At 36.3% G+C, this 27449-nt stretch overlaps 1 protein-coding gene across 5 annotated transcripts; it reads left to right on the forward strand.

Moving 5' to 3' along the window:
* The first annotated feature begins 16 nt into the window (after window positions 1-16).
* TMEM106B (transmembrane protein 106B) lies at window positions 17-27449 on the forward strand. 5 transcript variants are annotated; one of them, XM_042919011.1, is made up of 9 exons: window positions 17-155; window positions 1593-1694; window positions 3178-3399; window positions 6673-6736; window positions 13295-13454; window positions 16790-16930; window positions 17177-17226; window positions 23341-23394; window positions 24168-27449. In XM_042919011.1, the coding sequence occupies exons 3-9, from the start codon at window positions 3180-3182 to the stop codon at window positions 24304-24306; spliced, it is 828 nt and encodes a 275-aa protein (XP_042774945.1). In that variant the 5' UTR covers window positions 17-155; window positions 1593-1694; window positions 3178-3179; the 3' UTR covers window positions 24307-27449. The 5 variants fall into 5 exon arrangements, with proteins under 5 accessions (XP_042774945.1, XP_042774925.1, XP_042774955.1 ...); XM_042919001.1 differs by lacking the exon at window positions 17-155 and adding an exon at window positions 226-246 and having other exon boundaries at window positions 1585-1694; XM_042918991.1 differs by lacking the exon at window positions 1593-1694 and having other exon boundaries at window positions 18-155.

A 27449-nucleotide genomic window follows, 5' to 3' on the forward strand; every position in this document is an offset into this window, starting at 1 on the left:
GTCGTTCTGCTGCCCCTCCCCCGCTCCGAATCCGCGGCTGCCGCTTGTAGGCCAGTAGTCCCAGCCCCAGCGATCGGGACTGCAGACCCCGTGACCCTATCCCCTGGCCAGTGCGCGCCGGAGCAGCTCGGGACTGCGCAGCGCTCTGCGTGCCGGTGAGTAATCTGAACGCGCAGGCCCTCGGTCCCTTTTTCGGAGTAGAGCCCAGCGGAGGCGTCCTGGGAAGAGTCAAGCGGGAGGAAAGAGGTAGAACAGGGGAGGCCGCAGGGGAGCCAGCCCAGCCCAGCGACCCAGGGGGCGCTCAGGGTTGGATAATGGCGGTGTTGTGTCACCACCTATCCGGACCCAGTCTCCTGCCTAGGGTTGATTCCAGGTTCCCACACCTTGTGCGGCCAGGTGCCCCCTGCTTTTGCTCTTCTTTAGTTTTTTTTTTTTTTGCACGGTTGCTTTGATCTTATCTTTAACCTTTCCAGAGTAGGCTGTGTGCTGTGTTTTGTTCATGCAGCTTACAAAAGGTGCCGGCTTTCGTTATCATAGAAGAAAACGACCCATTTAGATTGGATGGAATGCTGTACTTTTTCCCCCCCTCTCTGCTAAGTCTTAGATTCATGTTGGGTTTTCAGTAAGAGACTGCGATGAAAACATTGCATATAGGGAAAAGAAAGGGGGGTGTAGCACCTCTTCATAAACCAATGGGTTTTTAGGAATAAAAGTGGCTAAATACTGTTTGATGTGAGGAATATCCAGTAGGGAGGGCGGGGATACCTAGTGCCTAAGTCTGGTGCTTGTCAGTTAGCGTTGCTGAAATAAACACCTGTCAGAGGCAGACTCATCAAGACAACTGTTAGATACAGAAAGAAAACAGGTCCAGACTGAGAGCCACTTGATCTTGCCCTCTGTGTCTCCCTGCCCGCCCACCACCCTTCCCCCAAAGGATTCTTTGGGATACATCTTAACACTCCTGTTGTGCTAAGATCCCAGAAAGGATGGCTCGGTGGCCACACTGCTGAGGCCCCTGATCCCTGCCTAACTGATATTCCAGACAGGTCCCAAGGTCAGTGTGTGGAGATAGTGATGTTAATTCACCCCTGAACCACCTGTGACTGGCAAATTGGTTTGGCCTGGGTTTAATGTCACTGAGACAAGCCAAGAGAAGATGATCCATTTGTGGACGTTATAGATCATTTATGTTTTTCAGCTTACATGGATAATGTGTACATAGATTTTTTAAAATAGTAAAATAGTGAAAATAAGCACCTTCATCTTTCTACAATTTTAAATTGATCTGGTTGTGAATATTTTTTATCCTGCTGTATATACTATGTTTGAATGATCCCAGGATGTGGGTGGCATGCCAGTATTAAAAAGTAAACTTTTCTCCATATTATACTATAACTTGAATTACTGAGTGTCAATTTTCCTTACTCAAATCAATGAGAATTTCTAAAAGACATGCTTATCTCTTTGTATGAATGTCTATAATAATACATTTTTAGGAACTGATAAAAGATAAATGGTCAAATTTGGAAAGAGCAGAAACGTTATTTGTAATTCTGCTTTCCCTTTTTGTTAATTTCCCCTGAGAATATCAGCAGATTGGATTATATGACTTTTAAGTTCATTTCATCCTGAAAATTGTATGACTCAACTGCAGTCCTCTTGCATTACGTACCTGCGGAGGTGATTTTGTATAGGTATGGTATATATGTAGGTACTACCACTTATTCTTACTTGGTTTTAAGTTTATGTTAAATGTAAATTTAAATTTTACCCATGTTATTTTTGATACTGTCACCCTAAAGTTTTGAAATTAATTGTTCTAAATGTTGCTTTGTATTGGTGAATTCTGTTAAGTATCTTGGGATATTAGTTTCAACATAATTTTGAAATTTCAACTCTGTCAACTGTTGAATGAAAGACAAATCTGCGGGATTTGGTTTTGAGTTGTTTTTGTTGAAAGTTTAAAAGTTTCAAGCTAGAAATGTGAGAATGAGAAGGATTGTGGATTTTATTTATCACAAAGCGCATGAATTTTAAAAGGCTGAAAAGTACTAATTCTACTTTTTAAAAAATTTAAAAAAAATTTTTTTAAACATTTATTCATTATTTGAGAGACAGAGCGTGAGTGAGGGAGGGGCAGAGAGCGAAGGAGACACAGAATCCCATGCAGGCTCCAGGCTCTGAACTGACAGCACAAAGCCCGACTTGGGGCTCGAACTCAAGGACCATGAGATCTTGACCTGAGCCGAAGTCAGATGCTTAACCGACTGAGCCACCCAGGCGCCCCAGAAAAGTACTACTTTTGACTTGGAACCACGGTTTAGGGGTACAAGAGCACCTGGTTCCGAGGGTCCCAAATTGACGAGGTTCGACCACTCACCACTAACAATATCCAAAGGCAGAGAGACAAATGGTAGCAAAACAAGAGAAGAATTTATTTCAGTGAGGCCAGCATGGGAAGACCGTGACTAATGTCACAAAGGTGGTCTCCAAAGTGCTAAAAATACTTCTGAGTTTATATAAGGAAAATGGGCAAAGGTGGATGGGTACGTGCAGGTAGCCAGTAAGTTCAGATCGATAATTGTCTTGGGGTCTGGAAAGCCCTTATTGCTTGAAGGGCGTGTTTTGCTTACCATCACAGGATGCTTGGCCCTCAGGGTCTTTTGCCTGAGAAGAGATAAGCTGGAAAGAAGAATTTAAGCACCTAGAAAGTACAGACTGAGGAGGAACAAGAGGTAGTTAAAGTCTTCTTTCAAACTTACCTGGTGATCCAATATAATAACACTCATAATCTGCCTAAAGCAACTTTAGCCTTTAGTGCTAATTGGTTTAAAGGTACAATATGTTTTTGTTGTATTCCAGTGAAGACCGCTTTCTTTTCAGAGAAGCCTAGAAAGTGCAAACTTATGTGCAATTTTAATGTTTGAGAGCCCATTCTCATCATGAGTCTGATATGATACCATTTTATAATAATTTGTTAGAAAAAAACACTTTGGATTCTTGGCTCCCTTGTTTCAACTGTTACCCTGATTAAATATAATTCTAATCCAAAAAGTAATTTGAATATTCCCTTGAAGTTTGCTCTATGTTAATTATATTGGTATAAAAATCCCATAATGTTCTTGAGTGTACGTACTTTTACCCTGATTTTATCGTAAGATATTTCTTTTTCTTTAGACATGGGAAAGTCTTTTTCTCAGTTGCCTTTGCATTCAAATAAAGAAGATGCTTATGATGGAGTCACATCAACTGAAAATATGAGGAATGGACTGGTTAATAATGAAGTCCATAATGAAGATGGAAGAGGTGGAGATGTCTCTCAGTTTCCGTATGTGGAATTTACAGGAAGAGATAGTGTCACTTGTCCCACTTGTCAAGGAACAGGAAGAATTCCTAGGGGTATGTGTTACTGTGTTATTTTTCCTTTAAAGAGTTATTCCAGGCATTTGCACTGGATTTGTAATGAATTTGTAATGATAGCAAACCCATAGATCAAAGCACAGCCCTTTGTGTTTTAAAAACTTGTAGGATTAAAGTTAAAACCGTGTATCAGTTATCTTCAGTTAAACGGACACAAAGAAACAAACATAAACATTTAAAAAAAAACCATAAACACATTCAGGTTTACAAAGCAGTAATGAAAACCACCCCTCTACGGCTAGTCTTGTTTTCTTTCCCCCTTGTGATACTAGATATGCAATGTCTTTTGACTGAAAATTTTTAGTCCTATTTGGTCATAATCACGTTGGGCACTAGGAACAATTTAAGTAATTTGGTGACCTAATATTTTTAGTTCACGATGTAAAGAATAATAGCAAGCCAGTCATGCCCTAATTAGTTATTTTTAAGAGGAACTACATGAAAAGGGTTGGTAAATGAAGATGGGTCATACGGGGGGGGGGGGGGGGGGGGGGGGGGAGGGGGGGGTCAGTTTGTGGCATATCATAGGGAAATTCAGAAGGGAGTAATCTTCATGTGTTGTTTGTAGCCTACACAAACTTTAGTAGAAGTGGCGACAGTAGAAATCATGAAAATACTTTGTGCCATCCTCATTTTCTGCCTGGTTGAAGTTGATAGGTAACCCTGGAGAAACCATGAGGGAAGGGCAGTGTCCACATAAGATATACCAGAGTTTCTAAGCAATGCATTAGGTTGGGGAAGTTTATATATGAGTTGGCCTTTCAATGTGATGGCTTTATCATTGCAGGGATAAGTACCTGATACAGAATAAAAGGATTTTTGTAGGTGAAGGGATTAGTGCCTTAGGCTAAGACAGGAGAAAAAAAAAAAAGGACCATTCTGGCAATCTGGTTATGATTTTGAGGTATAACCACTTGGCTTTTTTGGCAGCCTGGAAGTGGATTGTGGATAGTAGAAAGTCAAGGATGACTCTGAAGGTATTTTTGTCTGAATAGCTGGAAGAATGGAGTAGCCATTAATTAAAATGGTGAAAAGAAGGTTTGAATGTGTATATCCAGGGAGAGATCAGGAGTTCTGTTTTAGAGATGTAAGTGTGGAGATGCATATTTGACATCTAAGTGGACCTATTTAGTAGGGACTTAGTTATAATTGTCTGGAATTCAAATGCAAGGCCTTGGCTGGAGTCATCATAATACAGGTGGTACTTAAAGCTGAGTTGGATGAGAGCACCAAGCTTATCAGCGTGAATGGAAAAAAAAGAGACCCTAATGCTGAACCTTGGGACATTTCAACATTTCAAACTCAGTGACAGGAGGAAGATTTAGCAAAGACAATGAAAAAGCAGCTAGAGTAGAAGGAGGAAATTCCGTTGTGTCTGTGGTGTCCTGGAAATAAAAGTGGAAAGTGTACCAAGGAGGAGAGAGTGTACAACTGTTAGATGCTACTGATAGATCGGGTAATGTAAGGAGTGAGAACTGACCATTGGATTTGGTGATGTGGATAGAGACCACTGGATACCTTTAAAAGGGCAGCTGTGGCAGGTTGCATATAGCACGTATAGAGTGGGATCAATAGTGCATAGGAGGAGTGAAGTTATGTAGTAAGAAAGTAGTATTTTTGAGGAGTTTTACTATATAGATAAGCAAAGAATAGAGACGGCAGCTGGAGGGGGGCTCTGAGTCAGGAAAGGGAGTTTTTAAAAGATGGAGTGAATAATTTGTATGCTGATGAGAATGATACATAGAGGAAAAAAGGTGATAGTGCAGGAGATGGGAGAATTATTAGATGTAGCACACAAGAGCAGGGGGCTGCTCTTACAGAGGAGCGCCTGTAGTTTACTCTTTGTAATAGGAGAGATTGTAGAGTGTATGGACACAGAGACAGGTAGGTGCATAGACGTGGTGGTGGGAGCTTGTGCAAGTTCTGTTTTGTCACATGATGAGCTAAGAGTGAGGATAGGGAAGGAGCTATTGGAGATTTGAAGACAAAGTTGAAGTCTGAAATTGTGGTTTTGGAGAGTCAGATTAAGAGTGTGACCTGGGTAATGTATGATGACTGACATTAAAGGCCACTTGAGATTAGTGATCTAAATGAAGCCAGTGAGCATAGTTGTATGTTTTTCTCTGTTAATATTTAGCTGTATGGATATCACCGTAGGAGCTAAAAGGTTACTTTTAAGCAGGATTGTAGTTTAGCCATATGAACACCACCAAACAAGACGGGATATGTGTACACACAGAAAAAGACATGTGTATAATATATATTTAAATGTGGTGTGAGGAGGTAGTGTAAATGAGGAGAGAGTTGTGGAAGGGGCAGGGAGGAATAATGGAAGCATTGCAGGAAGCTTTAAAAGAGAATTTGACTATGGGGCGCCTGGGTGGCTCAGCTAGTTAAGCGTCCGACTTCGGCTCAGGTCGTGATCTCATGGCTCCTGAGTTCAAGCCCTGCGTCGGGCTCTGTGCTGACAGCTCAGAGCCTGGAGCCTGCCTTGGATTCTTTGTCTCCGTCTCTGTCTGCCCCTCCCCTGCTCACACTCTGTCGTTTTCTGTCTCTCAAAAATAAATAGTCATTAAAAAAAAAAAAGAGAGAGTGTGACTCTAGTGCTTTAAGAGTTATTACAAAGAGCCTAGTTCTGATGAGATTGGAAAAATTGGCGTATTAAAGATCTACTTATCTGTTAAATCTGGATATAGCCCAACCCAGGAAACAAAGGATGGATTTTGGAGTCACATAATGCAGACAATGTGTGGCCTAAGTGAGTTGTGGAAGGCTCATTTTGTATAAGCTCTTGAAGCATGAGACTTTCTGTGTGTCACTTTTGATTTTCAAGAATATAGTGTAGGAACCTCTGTAGTTATAGTGATTTCAGGACAGCAAGGTAGCGCTATTTCTTCTGCCCTTATCCAGATACCCAAATCAGAATCTAAGTGGAAAATACACAGTTGAAGGAAGTCTTGGTGAATTCAGATCTTCTGAAAGCTGGGACTTTTTAGATTTTTTTCAGTAAAAAGATTACTCTTTCTCATTCTTTGTATTATTTTGTCTGGACATCAAGCTCTGCAAGATAAATTACCTCTTTTAGAACTCAATGTCTACTTGATAATTTTTGAAGATTTGAGAGCAGTTTACTGAAGTAATGAGATGAGAGCTGGGGTTGTAGTCTGATCTTTCTAAACCACCCTTAGATAGAAATCTACTATATTTTAATTAATAGTGTTAATAAATTTCTAAATGTACTTTTACTTTTAGGGCAAGAAAACCAGCTTGTGGCATTGATTCCATATAGTGATCAGAGATTAAGGCCAAGAAGGACGTAAGTGATAAGAAAATAGCAAATTTTTTTGTATTCTTTGCTTTTTGAATTATGTGTAATTACTCTAGTTTAACACTATTAAAATGAAAAATGTCACCAGGTTGTTAAATTATGCCATCAGATGCTTTGTATTATTTAAAAAAAAAAAAAAAAAAAAGGATTCCTGGTTGGGGTAAGGTCTTCAAAGCAGCATAGCATCTGAATTTTCTCAAAAATCTATTTACTAAAACAGACAAACCTAGAATAGCAGTAGGAAACACAAACATTTTCATCAAAAATGAGTGTTAAGGTTCTCCTACGCACCCTAGAATGAAGACAGAGCAAGGATCAGAAAGTGTTAGCAGCTGTGGGGAATTTGTGAAGAGAAACAAAAAGAATTGCAGAAGGTCCTAAGAGCCCTGATATACCAAGCAAATGCTCTGATACATAGTACCCAAAAAGAAGAGGATCCCACTTCCAGCAAATACTTATGGGAGTAACCTGTCAAAAAATAACCTGGGAGGCCTCCACTTCCTGTACCTTGGAGACAGGGCAGAAAAGGTACACAGAGGCCACAGAGATTCACTAAGGGGATTTGAGAAGATCAGAAGGAACTAGACCACCTTGAGCCCTCAAAGACCTTAGGAAAACTCACCAAAAACTCTTGCAAAAGGACAGACATATCCTAAGGAAAAGCCTACTGGGGATTAGATCCATTTTTTACAGGGAAAGAATAGGGGAAAAGGAGGGAAGTTTCAAAAACTAGAGAGAGAATCTCAGAACCATAGAAGTGGACATATATACAGGCCATCTTAAAAAAAAAAAAAAAAAAAAAAAAAACAACTTTATTACAACAGAGGATGGAGTTTAGGAAAGCCACCCTGGCCCATCCTCACGGAAATGGAAAGCTCCTGTGAAATGTACAGAAACATCTCATTTAAACACGAGCAACAAAAAATATTGCAGTGAAGTGTCACACAAAGTCAGTTAAAAAGAAGAAGAAAGTGAACTGAAATAAAATGTTAACAGATCATGGAAACATATCAGAAAAACAGATGAAAACTGTAACTTAAGAAACCTATAGAAGCTCTGACAGAACAGCATGAGTCAGAAATTGAAAAGCTCAGAAATGAGATGACTAAACAATATGAGGACGTGAAATAAGACTATGAACCCCTGAAAGAATTAGAAAAAAATAATTTCAGATATAAAGAGAAGACTGAAAGAACATAGTGCAAACAGATACCATGGAAAGTATGGCAAAGGATATAGAACGTACAAAGGAGTAAATGAAAACACAGACACATTAATGAAAAGTATTTAAGGTAAAATGGTATAGAACACAAGGAAAGAAGATTGAACAAACATGTAATTGAAGCCCCTGTAGAAAAACCAAAGGAATCAAACTGAACAAATACTAAATACTCAATTCGAGAACACTTCCCTGAGGTAAAACAAGACATGAACCTGCATACTGAAAAGACACGCCATGATTTTAAATTGTGTGCTACCCATCCTAGTGAAAGTACTGGACTTTGATGGTAAAAAAAACAAAACAAAACAGAAAAACCCTTTGAAAAATCCCAGGCAAAAGGATCAATTTATAAGGGACAGAAAATCAGATTGGCATGCTTCTTGACCACTGTGCTCCAAACAAGTAATCAGTAGAGCAGCATATTTAAATATGTATCATTGGAAAGAAAATGAACCAAAAATTTAAAAAAGTCAATGTGACCCTTTATTATAAATTATGTAGATGGTTATGCATATTCAAGAAATTAGGCTTAATTCCTTTATAATCTTAGGATGAAAAAAAACTCTCTATGATTCAAAATCCAGTGAGGAAAGAAAAGATTAATTAATTTGACAAAGTATAGGTTAACTTTTACAGGTTGAAAACAAAACCTTAGTTGAAGCCAGAATATAAATGGCAAACTGGGAAGCGATGTCTGCACGTTACCACAAACATATGGCCAATATCCTTACACTATAAGGAGTTTCACAATTTGAGAGGAAAAGGCCACCACCAGACAAAAAGTAAGATATGAACATCTCATCCACAAGAAAGAAATGCAGATGTCCTTTAAACATGTGAAAAGATGTTCAGTCTTGATCATAAGAGAAGTACAGTTTAAAACATTGAAGTACCATTTTTTACCTATCAGATCAGCCAGGCTCCAAATTTTGACAGTGTATTTTGTTGGCAACACTGTGTGAAATGAGCACATCCATACCTCGGTGAAAGGGAATTTGATGTTATCTAGCAAAATTACATAACACATTTACCCTTTCCCTCAGGAATTCTACTTTGAAAATGTTTTCCTGAGGATAATTGTCAAATAAAGTATGGTTTTTATCCACCGTGCCAGTGTTTTATAATAGCAAAGGACTAGAAGTAATATAAATGTCCAATAATAGGATTCGGGTAGAGTAAGTCACGCTACATCTATACAATGATAACATGGAAAAGGAAGAACTCTGTATTTCACTACAGTTCATATCTAGAGTACGGTTTTATCTGAAAACACACACATGCATGCAGAGAAGGAGAGAGAAACAATGGAATGATAAACCTAAGACTAATACAACTGATTACTCTCAGAATTTGGGAGGGAACTTGGAAGAGGGAACAGGTAAGCATGTGAGATCTCTGTGTGTATGTGTATATATTTATATTGTTTGAACTTTACAACCATGTACATTTTTTTTTAAATAGAATTTAAAAGTTTGGAAATTGGAAGTCAAATTTAAAAAATGCTAAAAATTGAAACAAACTGAAACAAATGATGCTAACTGTATATCCGGTTGTTGGCATGACTGCAGATGAAAGAATCACTTTAAGTGACTTGAAAACATTGCACTTTGACTGTCAGTGTCTAGGAAGATGTGTTCTAAATGACAAAGATAACTACCAACAAAAGCTTAAACTGTACTCAGTAGCTGCATTGTTAGGAGTAATGTTAGTGTAATTTTGAAACTTCTTTATGTAAAGCAGATAAGTAATTATGTACTAATGTCATTAGGGAATAAGATTCTTAGCCTAAAAACAAAGTGATACAAGTACAAAATCAAATAAATTTGTTTTTTTCATTTCTAACCAAAGATGGAATCATAGGGACTAGGTTTATTCTTATGTCTGAAACAACTAAAAAACTGGACAGATAAATGAAACAATATTTTTAGACAGTGGACATCAGCCAGTACAGGCCAGTGATATCTGAGAAAGGGAAAGCTAATGACGTAAACCCTATGATTGTACTACTTTACTATCTAGGAAAAGATATCAGATCACAGTACAATGGAAAGAGTGCAGACAGAGCTTAGCAGTACCCCTAAACTGAGGAGATAGATGGTCCTGGGAATCTCGGAGGCCAAGACCACAGTTAGTAGGGCAAAGTACCAGAGGATAGAGAGTTACCACTGGGTACTCTGTGAGTGTCTAGCTGAGTACTGATCAGTGTATATGTGTGAAGAAAGCCCCTGAGGCTGAAGGAAGAACCATACAAAACAAAACAGAGGGAGCAGTCCCTAACGCTTATATAGGACCAGAGATAGTTTCCACCAATCAGTGTGGAAAATCTCATGATTCAGAGGGAATCAGGTGGAGTACTCAGAAGGTTATTTCCACAGTAACAGAATTAGCCCTAGATTAAAAGCTGCAGTACTCATGCTTAACAAGGCCTAAAAGCAAACGTCAAAAGGTTTAAATTCTTTTCAAGAAACTCAACTATATCCCAATACAGAGCTCAAGAGTATATGTAGGAATTCCAAACTATCCTGCATTCAACATGGTAAAATATATGAGTCTGTCATCCAATTAAAAATTACCAAGCATGAAAAGAAGATGAAAAATATAGCCCATAATGGGAAAGACCATTTATAGAAACAGACCAATAAATGGCATAGAAGAAAGCATTTGACAAGGACAGTGAAATACTTACTTTATATTCTGTAGTTTCAAGAGATGGGGCTTAAGAATAGACATGGAAGATATTTTAAAAATATCCAAATAGAATGTTTAGAAATGAAAACTACAATATCTGAATAAGATGAAAACTACATGGGAAGAGTTAACAGTAAATTAGACACTTCAGGAAAAAGGAGTGAATTTAAATACATAGCAATAGTAAATATTCAGAATGAAATATGAAGAGAAGAATGCTGTTGGACGGCAACCTAGACACCTATTGAGTACCTGTGAAATCAGTCACTGTTCTAAGGCCTGGGATACAAATTTTTCAAAAGTATCTTTGGTATAAGGGAATTATGAATTTATTGAGGAGATAGACATGTAAGCTAGTAATTACAGTACCTTTGTCTTACCTGTTAGAGGTATTTCCAGCGTACTATGAGAGCAGAGTATGCTAGAATCTAAATTATTTTATGGAATTAGGGAAGGCTCCAAAGAAGATGAAGCATTAGCTGAATCTTAGAAAAGTAGAAAAAGTTGAGGTAGACCGTTTCGACAGAAGGAACAGTATGTGCATAGATGAGAGTAACAGGCTGGCATTCAGATGTTTGCCTAAAGTAAATGCTGCTGTTGGAAAGTGGTAGAGATGAAGCTTGAGAAAATAGCAAGGTCCACACCATTAGTAAGCTAAGAAATCTGAAAACCGTAGGAAGCCCCTTAAGAATTTTTAGGAGTTTCAGATGTGCAATGAAAAAACAATGACTCATTTTTTAGTGAAACTATAATATTTTACGAACAACTGTGGTTCTTTAAGTTGGGGGAGTTGTGATGAGGTAGTTAGGAAATTATATTTATTTATTGCTTTTGTCTGCATATTTTAGCTGTATCATTTAATCCTGAAAACAAATCTACACATTTTAGAGTGGAGAAAAAAAGTAAATTGCCGAAAGTGTTGCAAGTAGGAAATGGCAAAAGTAGAAATGTAACTTGAGTCCAAATAAGCCACATGATCTTTATAGCTTTATCAGTTCTATATGTCCTAGGATTCATTACTGTCCCTAGAGCCATAAGAAAAATGATGACTGGTGAATTTTATAATAGACATCTATAGTCTCCATCAGTGTACTAGCCAGTTTTTCAATTTGGTAGGAAATACTATGTGGAATGTTTATCCCATCAGATTCATGGCTGTAAACTTGGGGTGCAGAGTAATTTAAGACATTGATCATATATTAACACCTGGAGCTGATTTATAGGCCCTAAACCCTAAATAGATTACGGCGGGCTCACCTAGCACTAATTAAAAATAACAACACTAAAATAGAAGAAAATTCAACAAAGTTCAGATTTTTTTAGTCATGATTTTTGAACTCTTTTTTTATACCTTTTTTAGGGGTTTGGTGTAGAGTAGGTACTATAAATGTGTGCTGAACTATTCAGTAGGTGATCTAGTAGTGATCATCACCCTACTCAGGTTTCGAGGAAATCTAGAGTGAGTGAGTGGGAACGTCTTTGTTTGCTCAAAACAGTAGTGTGGGCCTAGTAGTAGTGACTTAGCGAATCTTTGTTTTATTTTTTTTTTTAAACCATTTTGTTCTCTTTTCTTAGACAAAATACTCAGAAACATAAAACATGTGCAAGACTCATTTGAAATAGCAGTTGTGGGGCAGGCAAAGATTACGTCTATTAAGGCATTTGGGAATTGGTGGGGAAGAGAAAGTAGGAGAAAGGATAAAATGAGAATTTATTTAATGACTAGAACATAAAGAAATGATTAAGTAATATAAAAGACCTAGTTTTAAAAAAAAAATAAAAGGTGCTGTGGGCTTTGAGCTGAGAGGTGTTTATTGGAGAAACCAGGAAAATTTTACTTTGAAACCCTATTTTGAGGATAAAATTGAAGATAGAGGCAATTTTTATCTCTGGAGATTGGAAATAAAGAGCGGGAGATGGAAGAGATACCTGTCAAGGAGAGTTAGAAGACTAGGAAAGGCATGGAAGGTTTTTTGTTTTGTTTTGTTTTTTTTCTTGTCTTATATCTGCATATTATTATCCCCTTTCTTGATTTTCAAGAAACAGCTTAATAGCATCATCAAAACAGAGTTGATTAATGTAAACAATATTTTAAAAACTGAGTACATAAATACTTTGGGATGAGGAGACTCAAAAAGTCTTAGTGAGACTTAGTGAGATTGATGAGGCATGTGGTTATGTCATTATGCTTTTAAGTGCTTCACAGGTGGTTCTGATGAGCAGTCACTTTGGGAATCATATAATGGCAAAACTCACGTGAAAATTCTGCTCTGCTAAATTCAGAAGGGAGAGAAGGGACTCTTGAAATCCCTGTTTTTATAAAGTTTTCCAGCTTAATTAATTCTAGTGTGCAGCCTGGTTTAGGAATCACTGTAGATAATATTCTGCCTTCAGTAATCCTGAAATCCCAGTCTCCAAAAAGGTACATACATCTTTTAAGGAGAACATTTTAACACTTTATAGACCAGACCCAACACTACTAATTAACTTTTATAATATAAAAAAATGGTAAAATTATACATCTTTTCCTGCTGGTATAATAGGGGAAAAATTCAAGTTGAAAATATCTTCTCTAAATGTTTCATTATGTAATTTTTGATGCACATGTATTTTCATACTCTCACTTTTGTTTTCAGAAAGCTGTATGTGATGGCTTCTGTGTTTGTCTGTCTGCTCCTTTCTGGATTGGCTGTGTTTTTCCTTTTCCCTCGCTCTATTGACGTGAAATACATTGGCGTAAAATCAGCATACGTCAGTTATGATGTTCAAAAGCGTACAGTATATTTAAATATCACGGTAAGTACAAAATTACATTAAAATATTTGACTACATTCCTTTATTATATTAAGTACACTTTTGTCCCTCTGAGAGAATATTAAATGTGACACTGGTCAGTTTGCTTTCTGTATATCTGCTGTTGATCTTTTCTATCATTTCTGGTTGTGCCGAAAATAGCAAATAGTAAGTACTGGTGATTGTGTATACAGAATCATTTAGCATTTGAAGTTGCCTCTAAAATGGTAAATAAACTAAACTGTTATTGACAAAAGAATATTTATAGTCCGTTTACTTTTCAGCCTTTGAATAGCTTCTTGCAAAGTGTTAAAAGTAGGTTGATTCTATAAATGTTATAAAGGTAACATTTTCTTTCCCTTATATATGGTGAAATACAATTTTTACCGTTTTAATAGATTATTCCTGTATTGTGTCTAAAGATAAGGTACAGGGGCGCCTGGGTGGCTCAGTCGGTTAAGCGGCCGACTTCGGCTCAGGTCACGATCTCGCAGTCCGTGAGTTCGAGCCCCGCGTCGGGCTCTGTGCTGACAGCTCAGAGCCTGGAGCATGTTTCCGATTCTGTGTCTCCCTCTCTCTCTGCCCCTCCCCTGTTCATGCTCTGTCTCTCTCTGTCTCAAAAATAAATAAATGTTAAAAAAAAAAAATTTTTTTTAAATAAAGATAAGGTACAAGTGCCTGTTTGATTTCTCTTATAAATTAGTATATGGGGAAATATCCATAGTGTTTTACTGTCCAGGAAAACACTGCTGTCTGTGCTGACAGCTCAGAGCTGGGAGCCTGCTTCCAATTCTGTGTGTATCTCTCTCTCTCTCTGCCTCTCCGCTGCTCACACTCTGTCTCTCTCAAAAAATAAACAAACATTAAAAAAAATTTTTTTTTAAAAATCATTATTTGAAAGCTTATGCTTGTGCTCTCTTGACTTACAAATTAAGTGGATTCTCACTGCTCTCAGTAACAATATGTCTGATAGTACTAAATTTTTTGTCCTTTTTTTTTGTCTTTCTTAATGTTTATCTTTGTTATCTTTCTAGCTTTCAATATATGATTGATCCTTTTAATATTGGATCAATATTAATTTAATATGTGGCACTTCAGAAAAAGACCTATACCAACATTATTTTGCATGTATAAAGGATTCCAAGATTCTTCTGAATCCCATTCTTTGGCCTGTATCAGAAGGTCCATTGATCTCAAATTAACAATCTCTTTCCTGCAGTGTCTAGAAATTAAATTGACATGGGTATTAAGAGCCAAGTAGATACAAACGTTTGTATAGTTAGGTAAAGATTATTTCTACTATATTAGGAAATTAAAAAAAAAAAAAACCTCTACATTTATAACTATGATTTAAATTAATACATAAATGTGATCATGTAATTGCTGGTCACTAGTACATTCTTTTTTTAATCCTTTTTTACTAAGATTCTTCTTTCCACTTATCCCTTATTGCATCTTTTCATCTTTCTCCATATTTATATTAATTTATAAGCTCACATTGTCAGCTTTTCTTAAAGTAATATTTATTTTAAAAAGAATATTTTGTACATATTTTACGCATGTTGGTTTTCTCACTTGTTAATACCTTGTAGAAATCTCTCCTCAATTTCTGGCTTAGAGTTACTACATTCTTTTTAATGGGCTGCGTAATATTCCATGCAATAATTTAATACTAATCATTTTTGTGGATGGTCATTCACTTTCTTTTCTTTTTGTTTTTGCCACTATTCTCATTCACATCCTGATGTTTTTATTTCTTTGGAATAAATGCTCAAAAGTAGGATTGCTAGGTCAAAGGATATATGTATTTTTATTTTAATGGATATTGCTAGATTACTTACCAGAATGGCTGCAATGCTTCACGTTTCCCAGTAATGTAAAAATTGACCCTTCTGCTCAAATCCCTACCAAGAATAGAATTTGTTGCTTTCTACAAGCTTTACTAGTTTAATGAATATTAAGTTTACTAGCTTATCCCTAACTCTAAATGAATTTGAGGGTTTTTAAGTGTTTCTTGGCCAATTGTATTTGTACTCTTTTGATTTGTTTATTCATATGCTTTACTTTTTTTGTTTGTTTTTACCTCTAAAGATTTTGTCATTTTCTTTTCAGTTTGTGAGGGCTCTTTGTATATAAATGGTAACCATTACAATCTGCCTTATGAATATTTAAGATTCATCATTTAGTTACTATTGATTTTCATTTGTGATGACTGTTTTAGATGTTTTGTTATCTGTTATTTCTTGATTTAACATTTTTTTTTCCCACTGCTCATTTTCTAAAATAATTTGACATAACTGTGAATTAGAATTATGGAAATTGCCCCTGCTGTTAAGTACAGAAATGATATAGCTCCATTTCTTTCCAACAAATAGACTTGAATCTATCCCATTTCTTCTCCAAAGTGACCCAGTAGAAATCTCTACTCATGTATAAGTTAAAATACCAATTTCTTTTAGACAAAAATGTTTATATGAAGTAGTTTAAAATTTTAAATGGTCATTTTTGTACCTGATAGAATAGGAAATACATTACTAATATAGTCTGTGAAGATATTTATATATTAACATTTAGTAGAAATTCAGATGAAATTTAAAAATTATTTTTATAGAATTTTTCTAAGGCCATAAATACATTTTCTAACATTCATTTTCTATATTCCTGTAATGTACATTTTCTGGGCCTGTTGTTTATTTTTTAATTTTTTTTCACATTTATTTATTTTTGAGAGAGAGAGCACAAGCAGGGGAGAAGGAGAGAGAGAGGGAGACACAGAATCTGAAGCAGGCTCCAGGCTTCAAGCTGTCAGTACAGAGCTTGATGAGGGGCTTGAACTCAGGAACCGTGAGATCATGACCTAAGCCAAAGTCGGATGCTTAACTGACTGAGCCACCCAGGCACCCCGTAAACCTGTTAATTTTTAATTGTGTGCTTATTGTCAGCATATTATGTACATAGTATTCATCATAAAACCAAATAATTAGCTTATTTAATATCCTTTGATATTTTTGGCAATATTTTTCTTCCTCCTAATAACTGAAGTGTGGCCACAGCTGAAGTCATTTTTTTAATGTTTATTTTTGAGAGAGAGACACAGAGCATGAGTGGGGGAGGGGCAGAGAGAGAGGGAGACACAGAATCCGAAGCAAGCCCCAGGCTTTGAGCTGTCCTCACAGAGCCTGATGTGGGGCCCAAACCCACAAACTGAGATGGTGACCTGAGCTGAAGTTGGATGCTTAATGGACCAAGCCACCCAGGCACCTCTGAAGTCATTTTTTTAAATTGATTTTGGATACATATTTGTTATGCTTATACACTTTTTGCCTTTTCTTTTACAGAACACACTAAATATAACAAACAATAACTATTATTCTGTTGAAGTTGAAAATATCACTGCACAAGTTCAGTTTTCAAAAACTGTTATTGGAAAGGCTCGCTTAAACAACATAACCAATATTGGCCCACTGGATATGAAACAAGTAAGTTTCCATCATAAGATACTTTGGAGGAGTTCAATGACTTTTGACTTTCTATATCATATTAATCTGAGGGAGGGGAAGGATTTCCTCACTTGACATGTGTTCTTTGCACGTATAAGAGAAAGTCTTAGACTCAGCCATGCAAAAGGAGAGATTTCTAACTCTTTGAAATTGTGAAACATGTCTGAAATCTTTGATGCTTTGGTCCTCTTTCTAGTTGGCTTATTTTCACTTTTTGTCTTTCAGATTGATTATACAGTACCTACTATCATAGCAGAAGAAATGAGTTATATGTAGTAAGTTTTAATATTTGAATAATGTTCTCTCATTAAATTATAAAATATCAAGAATAGAGTTTACAGATATCTTTTTGATTTCCCACAACCTTAGCAGTCAGGAAATCACATTTGGAATACTTCTGGCCTCTGATCATCTCTATTGTCTTCTCTCTTGTCAACATGCATAATATTTATGTGTAGTATGTGTCTATACCCTTAATATTCATTTTTTCTTATTTTTCATAATTAAGGTCAAATACACCTTGTCACCTTTTTAAAAATTATTTATTTTTATTTAAACTCAAGTTAGTTAACATATAGTGTAATATTGGTTTCAGGGGTAGAATCCAGCGATTGACCACTTACTTATAACACCCACTGCTTATTCCAACAGGTGCCTTCCTTAATGCCTATCACCTGTTTAGCCCATCCCTCCCACTGACCTCCCCTCCAGCAACCCTCAGTTTGTTTTCTTTAAGAGTCTGTTATGGTTTGCTTCCTTCTCTGTTACCTTATTTTTCCTTCCCTTCCCCTATCTTCATCTGTTTCTTATAATCCACATATGAGTGAAATCATGTTTGTCTTTCTCTGACTGACTTATTTCATTTAGCATAATACATGGCAAGATTTCATTCTTTCTTGATCACTGAGTAATATTCCATTTTATGTATGTGTACATTATATATATGTGTGTGTGTGTATGTGTGTGTACAGATGTATACACACACACCACACACCCCTCCCTCCCCCCCAACACACACACACACACACACACACATCTTCTTCATCCATTTATCAATTGATGGACATTTGGGCTCTTTCCATAATTTGGCTATTGTTGATAGCACTGCTCTAAACATTGTGGTGCATGTGTCTCTTTGAATCAGCATTTTTGTATCCTTTGGATAAATACTGAGTAGTGCCAATTACTGAGTCATAGGGTAGTTCTATTTTTAATTTTTGGAGGAACCTCTGTACTATTTTCCAGATAGGCTGCACCAGTTTGCATTCCCACCAATGGTGCAGAAGTATTCCCCTTTCTCCACATCTCACCAACATCTGTTGTTTCTGGAGTTGTTCATTTAGCTAATCTGACAGGTGTGACGTGATATCTCATGGTGGTTTTGATTTGTATTTCCCTGATGATGAGTGATGTTGAGCATTTTTTCATGTGTCTCTTAGCCATCTGTATGTCTTCTTTGGAAAAGTGTCTATTCATGTCTTTTGCCCATTTCCTCAGTGGATTATTTATTATTTGGATGTTGAGTTTGATAAATTCTTTATAGATTTTGGATACTAATCCTTTATCTGATACGTCATTTGCATATATCTTCTCCCATTCTGTAGGCTGCCTTTTAGTTTTGTGGATTGTTTCTTTTGCCATGCAGAAGCCTTTTATCTTGATGAGGTCCCAATAGTTCATTTTTGCTTTTGTTTCCCTTGCTTCCAAAGACATGTCTAGTAGGAAGTTGCTCTGGCCAAGATCAGAGAGGTTGCTGTCTGTTTTCTCCTGAACGATTCTAATGGTTTCCTGTCTTACATTTAGGTCTTTCATCCATTTTGAGTTTATTTTTGTATACAGGGTAAGAACGTGCTCCAATTTCATTCTTTTGCATGTCCCTGTCCAGTTTTCTCAACACCATTTGCTGAAGAGACTGTCTTTTTTCCATTGGATATTCTTTCCTGCTTTGTTGAAGATTATGGCCATACATTTTGGGGTCCATTTCTGGGTTCTCTATTCTGTTCCATTGACCTATGTGTTTCTTTGCCAGTGCCATACTGTCATGATGATTACAGCTTTGTGATACAGCTTAAAGTCCAGAATTGTGATGCCTCCAGCTTTGGTTTTCTTTTTCAGGATTGCTTTGACTATTCAGGGCCTTTTCTGGTTTCATAAAAATTTTAGAATTGTTGGCTCTAGCTCTGTGAAGAATGCTGGTGTTATTTTGATAGGGATTGCATTGAATGTGTAGATCGCTTTGGGTAGTATTGACATTTTAACAATGTTTGTTCTTCTAGTTCATGAACATGGAATGTTTTTCCTTTTCCCTGTGATGTCTACAATTGCTTCCATAATTTTCAGCATACAGATCTTTTACCTCTTTGGTTATGTTTATTCTTGTGTATCTTACTGATTTTGGTGCAGTTGTTAATGGGATCAATTCCTTGATTTCTCCTTCTGCAAAGGATTATTGGTGTATAGAAATGCAACCAATTTCTCTATGTTGGTTTTATATCCCGTGACTTTGCTGAAATCATGTATGAAATCTAGCAGTGTTTGTTTTTTTTTTAGTTTAGTTTTTTTTTGTTTGTTTGTTTATTAATGTTTATTCATTTTTGAGAGACAGAGAGAGACAGAGCATGAGCGGGGAAGGGGCAGAGAGAAGGAGACCCAGAGCCTGAAACAGGCTCCAGGCTCTGAGCTGTCAGCACAGAGCCCGATGCGGGGCTCGAACTCACAAACTGTGAGATCCTGACCTGAGCCAAAGTCAGATGCTCAACCGACTGAGCCACCCAGGCACCCTGAAATCTAGTAGTGTTTTGATGGACTCTTTCAAATTTTCCACGTAGAGTGTCATGTCATCTGCCAAGAGTGAAAATTTGACTTCTTTCTTGCCATTTGTATGGCTTCTATTTATTTTTGTTTTCTGATTGCTGAGGCTAGGACTTTCAGTACTATGTTGAACAACAGTGGTGAGAGTGGACATCCCTGTCGTCTTCCTGACCTTAGGGGTAAAGATCTCAGTTTTTTCCCATTGAGGATGATATTAGCTGTAGCTCTTTCATATATGGCCTTTATTATGATGGACTATGTTCCTACTATCCCTATTTTCTTGAGGGTTTTTATCAAGAAAGGATGCTGTATTTTGTCAAATATTTTTTCTGCATCTATTGAGAGGATATATGGTTCTTATTCTTTTATTAATGTGTATCATATTGATTGATTTGCGAATATTGAACCAGCCCTGAAGCCCAGGAATAAATTCCACGTGATCATGGTGAATAATTCTTCTAATGTATATTCTGTTGGATTCTATTTGCTAGGATCTTGTTGAGAAGTTTTACATCCAGTTTCATCAAGGATATTGGCCTGTAATTCTCCTTTTTAGTGGGGTCTTTGTCTGGTTTTAGAATCAAGGTAATATTGTCTTCATAGAATGAGTTTGGAAGCTTTCCTTCCATCCTATTTTTTGGAACAATTTGGAAAGAAGAGGTGTCAACTCTTCTTTAAATGTCTGATAGAATTCCCCTGAGAAGCCATCTGGCCCATGACTCTTATTTGTTGGGAGATTTAAAAAAAAAATTTTTTTTTTTTATTGTTTTTTTATTTTTGAGAGAGAAGGAGAGACAGTGTCAATGGGGGAGGGGCAGAGAGAGGGAGACACAGAATCTGAAGCAAGCTCCAGGTTCTGAGCTGTCAGCACAGAGAGCTATGAGATCATGACCTGTGCCAAAGTCTGATGCTTAACCGACTGAGCTACCAAAGCGCCCCTATTGGGAAATTTTTGATAGCTGATTCATTTTCTTTGCTGATTACGCATCTCTTCAAATTTCCTATTTCTTCCTGTTTCAGTTTTGGTAGTTTGTGAATTTTTAGGAATTTGTCCATTTCTTCTAGATTGCCCAGTTTGTTGGCATATAATTTTACATAGTATTCTCTTACAATTGTTTGTATTTCTCTGGTATTGGTTGTAATTTCTCCTCTTGCATTTGTGAGTTTTTTCTATTTGGGTCCTCTCTTTTCTTTTTGATAAGTCCAGCTAGGAGGTTATCAATTTTGTTTATTCTTTCAAAGAACCATTATTTAGTTTCATTGATCTGTTACACGTTTTTTGTTGCTGTTTCTATATTGTTTTTTGTCTGTATTATGTCCTTTCTTGTGCTAGCTTTAGGCTTTATTTGCTGGTTCTTCTCTAGCTCCTTTAGGTGTAAGGTTAGGTTGTGTATTTGGAGACTTTTCTTCTTGAAGTAGACCCTTTTTTGTTTTAATTTTTTTTAACGTTTATTTATTATTGAGAGACAGAGACAGAGCATGAGCATGGGAGGGACAGAGAGAGGGGGAGACACAGAATCTGAAGCAGGCTCCAGGCTCTGAGCTATGAGCACGGAGCCCAACACGGGGCTCAAACTCACAAACCGTGAGATCATGACCTGAGCCGAAGTCAGATGCTTAACCGACTGAGCCACCCAGGCACCCCGTTGAAGTAGTTCTTTATTGCAATATACTTCCCTCTTAGGACTGCCTTTGCTGCATCCCAAAGGTTCTGGTCTGTCATGTTTTCATTTTCATTTGCTTCCATGTATTTTTTTATTTCTTCTTTAATTTCATGGTTAATGCATTCATTCTTTGGTAGGATGTTCTTTAACCACCACATATTTGAGGACTTTCTAAATTTTTTCTTGTGGTTGACTTCAAGTTTCAAAGTGTTGTGATCTGAAAATATGCGTGGCATGGTCTTGATCTTTTTGGACCTGACTGATTTGTGACATGGTATATGATCTATTCTGGAGAATGTTCCATGAGCACTCGAGAAGAATGTCTGTTCTGTCGCTTTAAGATGAAATATTCTGAATATATCTGTTAAGTTCATCCTGTCCATTGTATCATTCTAAGACATTGTTTCCTTGTTGATTTGCTGTATGCGGAGTATTAAACTCTTTTATTATTATGGTTTTATTATCAGTAGGTTTCTTCATGTTTATCATTATTGATTTATATATTTGGGTGTTTCAGGTTGGGGGCATAAATATTTACAGTCGTTGGATCTTCTTGATGGATAGACCTCTGAATTATGATAGAATGCCTTCTTCATCTTTTGTTATAGTCTTTGTTTTAAAATCTTGTTTGTCTGATATAAGTATGGCTACTCTGGCTTTCTTTTGATGTCCATTAGCATGACAGATAGTTCTCCATCCCCTCACTTTCTTTTTTTTTTTTTAATTTTTTTTTTTTTTTAACGTTTATTTATTTTTGAGACAGAGAGAGACAGAATATGAATGGGGGAGGGACAGAGAGAGAGGGAAACACAGAATGGGAAGCAGGCTCCAGGCTCTGAGCCATCAGCCCAGAGCCCGACACGGGGCTCGAACTCATGGACTGCGAGATCGTGACCTGAGCCAAAGTCGGACGCTTAACCGACTGAGCCACCCAGGCGCCCCTCCATCCCCTCACTTTCAATCTACAGGTGTCTTAGGTCTAAAATGAGTCTTGTGTAGGCAGCATGTAGATGGGTCTTGTTTTTGTGTGTGGGTTGTTTGTTTGTTTTTTTAAACCCGTTCTGATACCCTATGTCTTTTGATTGGAGCATTTAGACCATTTACATTCAGAGTGATTATTGAAACATAAATTTAGTGCCATTGTGTTACCTGTAGAGTTGGTGTTTCTGGTGATGTTCTCTGGTCCTTTTTATTCTTCATTGCCTTGGTCTTTTCTGCTACCCCCCCCCCCCCCCCCCCCCCCCCCCCCCCGCCAGTCCCTCTTCCTTGCAGGGCTGGTTTAGTAGTCACAAACTTCTTTACTTTTGTTTGTCTGGGAAACTCTTTTTTTCTCCTTGTATTCTGAATGACAGCCTTGCTGGATAAAGAATTCTTGGCTGCATAATTTTCCCATTCAGCACACCATGTCACTTTATTTACTATAAGAACCATAGTCTCACACATTTTAGTATTTGTTGACTTTAGTATAGCAGAACTAAAAATGCTAGTATTGTGTAATGTTCTCTTATTGAATTTCTAAAGTTTTTACATTGGGTCTAAGTGATTATTAACTCTTAAGTAAAAAAAAAAAAAAAAAGATTTTTTTATCATCTTTTATGGTATCAGGCTGATACAGAATTTCTAACAAACTGTTTACTACAATTTCAAAAGATGAATAAAAAGTAGCAGTAATTTGTAGCAAGTGTGCAACAACTCTACAATTGCTGTAGTAAAACATGTCTGTTTTTAGAATAAAAAGTCATGAAAATCTGTATCATTATTAGGTGTAGAAAACGTTCCATCAATAAATGCTTACTTATGTCTTCTGTATCATATCTCTTTTAGTTTTAACATAGGGAAAGGAATCATAATTAAGTGATTTTAAATTATAATATCATAGCCATGTTTACTCACATTGTTTTTTCTTTTTAACAGTGATTTTTGTACACTGATATCAATCAAAGTACATAATATCGTACTCATGATGCAGTAAGTATGAATTTTTTTTGAAAGAAATATTTCTTTTTTAAACTTTAGATTTATAACTTTGGTTTATAGCATACACAACACCTTTATAAGTATCAGTTCAGTTGGGTTTGAAGCCTTAAAAGAGTGCGATGAGATGAGTAAATATTATCCCACTTTAAGAATGAGGAAATCGGAGCTCGGAGAAGTAGTGAAGGATCACATGGCTGCTGAAGAGTGAATCTAGACCTTGCAAGAACACAGGAAAATGGCAGGTGTTGGGATGAAAAAGAGGACAGAGCTCAGCATCCATTGTTCTGTAATCTATGGTAAATAGTCCTTCACAGTAATAAGAAGTACTGTTACTAATGTGCAAATTGGGTGTTACTCTAGGCCATTAAAACATTGTAGGTTATAGGTTTGGTGTTTGGACCGTCAGCTAATGGTCCAAAATGTGATGAAAGAATGAAAGAATTTTCCTGTGATGAGAGAATTTTGTTTTTAAAAGTGAAATGAACTTACATATTTTTAAGTAATGATAAATGTTCTGAAAACATGGTATTTCTTGTGTATAATTATTGGAGTAGGGCTTGCTAAATCAGCATTTATGCTATCTGTTGGGCAAATATTCCCTGAGTGGCCCATGTCCACAATATTATCATTAATCAGTCTCTCCCTGGAGAAAATTTTGCTATATGAAAGTATTCTCAGTTCACAAAACTTCTATGTAAATAATAATGTGTCTTCCTATTTGAGTTTTTTTGTTGTTGTTGTGTCTCCCAATTTTTCTTTTTTAGAGTTACTGTGACAACAACATACTTTGGACACTCTGAACAGATATCCCAGGAAAGATACCAGTATGTTGATTGTGGAAGGAACACAACTTATCAGTTGGGGCAGTCTGAATATCTAAATGTACTTCAGCCACAACAGTAAAAATTGAATGATATGCCCGTGGAGAAGAAGAAATCCCTATCGATATTTTCTAGAACTCTGAAGAATGAGGTACTTACTTCCTGATAGGAGATCTTAAATTGAAGAAACCTAAAGTTTACACCTTCCATTTTAGGGGTACAAGTAAAAGTATGTGGACTCGAACATTACTGCAGCGATCCACTCTGTGTCATGTTGTCTGTACCAGGATCTTTTACTTGAATCTAAATTTGCCAGTTGATTTTCTTCTCCCCCTCTCCCTAGCGGGGGAAATTGAGACTTCCCATGTAGGACAGTAAATAATTTACAATTCACAGCTTCGGCCACTACTGAAAACCTAACTTTGATGATGGACATAATTTGAGAAACTTTATTTCTGAATGTTTTTATAGAATATTACTGAGAGCCTGTTATTCATGAAAGACTTTTTAAAAATAACCTTTTTTTTTTCTGTTTTATAAATTCCCATTGCTACATAGTAGGATTTCAAGATATTTTACCTTTTAGCTAAACATTTGTAGTTTTTCATTTGTTGAAATTCTACTCATTTGCACGTTTTTGTCAGTCTTATTTCAAGCCAGTGCTTGCAGAACAGTAGAAAGCAAAATAATCTTTGCAAAATTCTGAATCTAAAATTTTTGAAAGCTCCCTGTTTCACATGTCTTTCCATCTAAGTAAGTTTTGTGAAATTTTTGTGTAGTCTTCAAACATCGTTAATGTATAATATTGTAAATAAACTGTGCATGGCTTTTATACAGCTTAAATAAATGTCAAATAAAGTACAGATTCAAAATAAAGTAAGTTGCTCATAAAAATAAATAAAACGGGAAATTGAAATTCAGAAACTTATAGAATGTGAATATGGTTCCAGTTACATACAGGATCAGGCATCAAGTGATTTTGAAATAAAGTGTTTTGATGCTCCACTTTTTTTTAATGTTGCTTTTCAGACTAACAAGCTGTGGAGACACTTTTCACAGCTCTTTGGTACCCGAGTCACCCAATGTTTCCCATTTTATGCCTGTTTTCAAGGAGGAAATTGTGTCTTTGGTAGAAATTCTCCAAGAAATCTTATTAAATGATGGTGGCTATATAAAAATTAAACCTATATTATGCCTTTTAAAAATTTAATCACTTTGCACATCACATGGATATCAAGCCTCTAGCAGTTAACGTTTTTAAATTTTCAACTTTTTGTTTGGATTTTATTTAAAATTGTTTTCAAGTGGAAATTATTGACTTTTGCATTTTGTCATCTTATATTTTTAATACCATTTTCTGTTTGGGCTTTGTGCCTTTTCACTTACCAAGTTCAAATTACCTTGTAAATATATACCACTGAGGGTAGGGACCAACTGTGATACCAAAAAAATAAATAAATAAATAAGTGGCTTGAGATTAATTTCTTTCTGTTCCCTAGAGACAGAAGTCAGGTTCCCTTTCCCTCAAAGTGCCTAACTTAGGTCTGAAACATACCTGTTTATCAGTCGGACTCTCTCAGCTGTTACACACAAGCTTTGTTTAATTATTTAGAGCTAATGAAGTCTCCTTTCTGCCTTTAAAGACACTCAGGTCTCCCCTTAGTGTTGTTATAATTTTCCCCAAGTTTTCCTGAGTGAACATTTGAAATGGGTAGAATACACTTTTTTTTTTTTTGGACTGTTGTTTTACCTTAATCGTTGCTAACTCACCCATCGTTGCTATTAAAGTCACCCCATTACATTTGTTATAGACTCACTAGTCAAACCCAGCCTTCATGTTTTTTTTCTTCTATGATTTTTGACTACTCATATTCTCCTTGAAACTGAACACTCCTCTAATGTTTCGATTCTATTTGTATTTTTCAAATCATTTTCATTTCATTTTCCCTCATTCTGTCTTTTGATCTTTCAGTGACTATTATCTAGACCCTCTTTTGCTTCAGAATTTCTACTCCTGTGACTTTAACCAACAATCATCTATATTAGGGCTTCCAAATCTTTCTGTATACCTGACCAGTCACCTGTCAGGCTTCTTCTCATTTAGTGAGTTACCTAGAGATGATAGTATTTCACTGACTGTGTAAATCATAAAGTGTTTCAAAAATGTTTATCATATTCTGTTCTCTCCTTGTCCTTACTTCAAAATCACCCTTCATTTTTTCATAATCATCCTTCAGATATGCCTCCTTCAGAAATCAATCCAGGTTTATTTTTTGCTCTGTATCTTTTAACTTCACAAGAGTATGTAGTGTAAGTTGAATGGATTTTTCTATTGATTTGTGGTCTGATATCCTTTTGGAGTGCATGCATAGTATTTGCTGAAGATACAGGAAAGTGAAGGAACATTTGCTTTTAGTGACTTGGTTTTGAATATTTTTTCTTCATTTTTAAAAATTAAAACTTTATTGTACCTACTTTCCATGAAGCATAAGGTAGAAAAACCTAGAATTTAAGATAAGTGCAAACCTGTAGTAGAAAAAAAGATCACCTGTGACTACTTTCAGAGAAGTTTTAAATAACTTGCCAGAATAAGCTTGGAACAGAGCAGGTATAAGTTAATAAAATTACGAAAATACATTCAGGTGAAACAGAATTACAGCCATTAAAAAAAGAAAAAAACACAGGGAAGGCGAATGAGCATTGCCCAGTGTATTTTTTCTTACATAGTAATAGGATAGATAGCAATATGTTTTTTAAAACTGCTTTCAGATCTTATTCAAAGGATATGGTAAAGATGTTATAATTTTTTTCCCCCTGATACTCTCAAGAATAACTTTTTCTTAAATTACACTTTTAATAGACTGGTCATCCTAACCAAATCCAATACTATAACAAGTCTCTGTGTGTTGATATTATATGTATCTAACATATGCCCTTGTAAAAGCTTTCATGTTTCTCTTATATAATTTACCTGGCCCTGTGAGTCAGAAAAAGGAGAGGGGCAGGATCCTTATCTTTTAGAAGAGGAGACGTGGCATGGAGAAAAGTTAAGGGACTTTGCTGAAGATCACATATTCAGTAAATAATCTTAGGGGGCCATACCTAATTTTTCTGTCTCCTATGTGTGTGCTCTGTCATTTAAAATAGAGTCCATTGAGAAGCCCTGTTGACTCAGGTTAGTATGATTAAAAATCAGAGAAAACATTCACATAGTTCCTAGTGACA

The sequence above is a fragment of the Panthera leo genome, chromosome A2 (genome assembly GCF_018350215.1).
Source record: "Panthera leo isolate Ple1 chromosome A2, P.leo_Ple1_pat1.1, whole genome shotgun sequence".
Classification (NCBI taxonomy): Eukaryota; Metazoa; Chordata; class Mammalia; order Carnivora; family Felidae; genus Panthera; species Panthera leo.

Coding starts and splice junctions, on each gene's coding strand:
- TMEM106B (XM_042919011.1), top strand. CDS start 3,180: ATGGGAAAGTCTTTTTCTCAGTTGCCTTTGCATTCAAATAAAGAAGAT. Junction 16,931..17,176: donor GCCCACTGGATATGAAACAA/GTAAGTTTCCAT, acceptor TTTGTCTTTCAG/ATTGATTATACAGTACCTAC. Junction 17,227..23,340: donor GAAGAAATGAGTTATATGTA/GTAAGTTTTAAT, acceptor TCTTTTTAACAG/TGATTTTTGTACACTGATAT.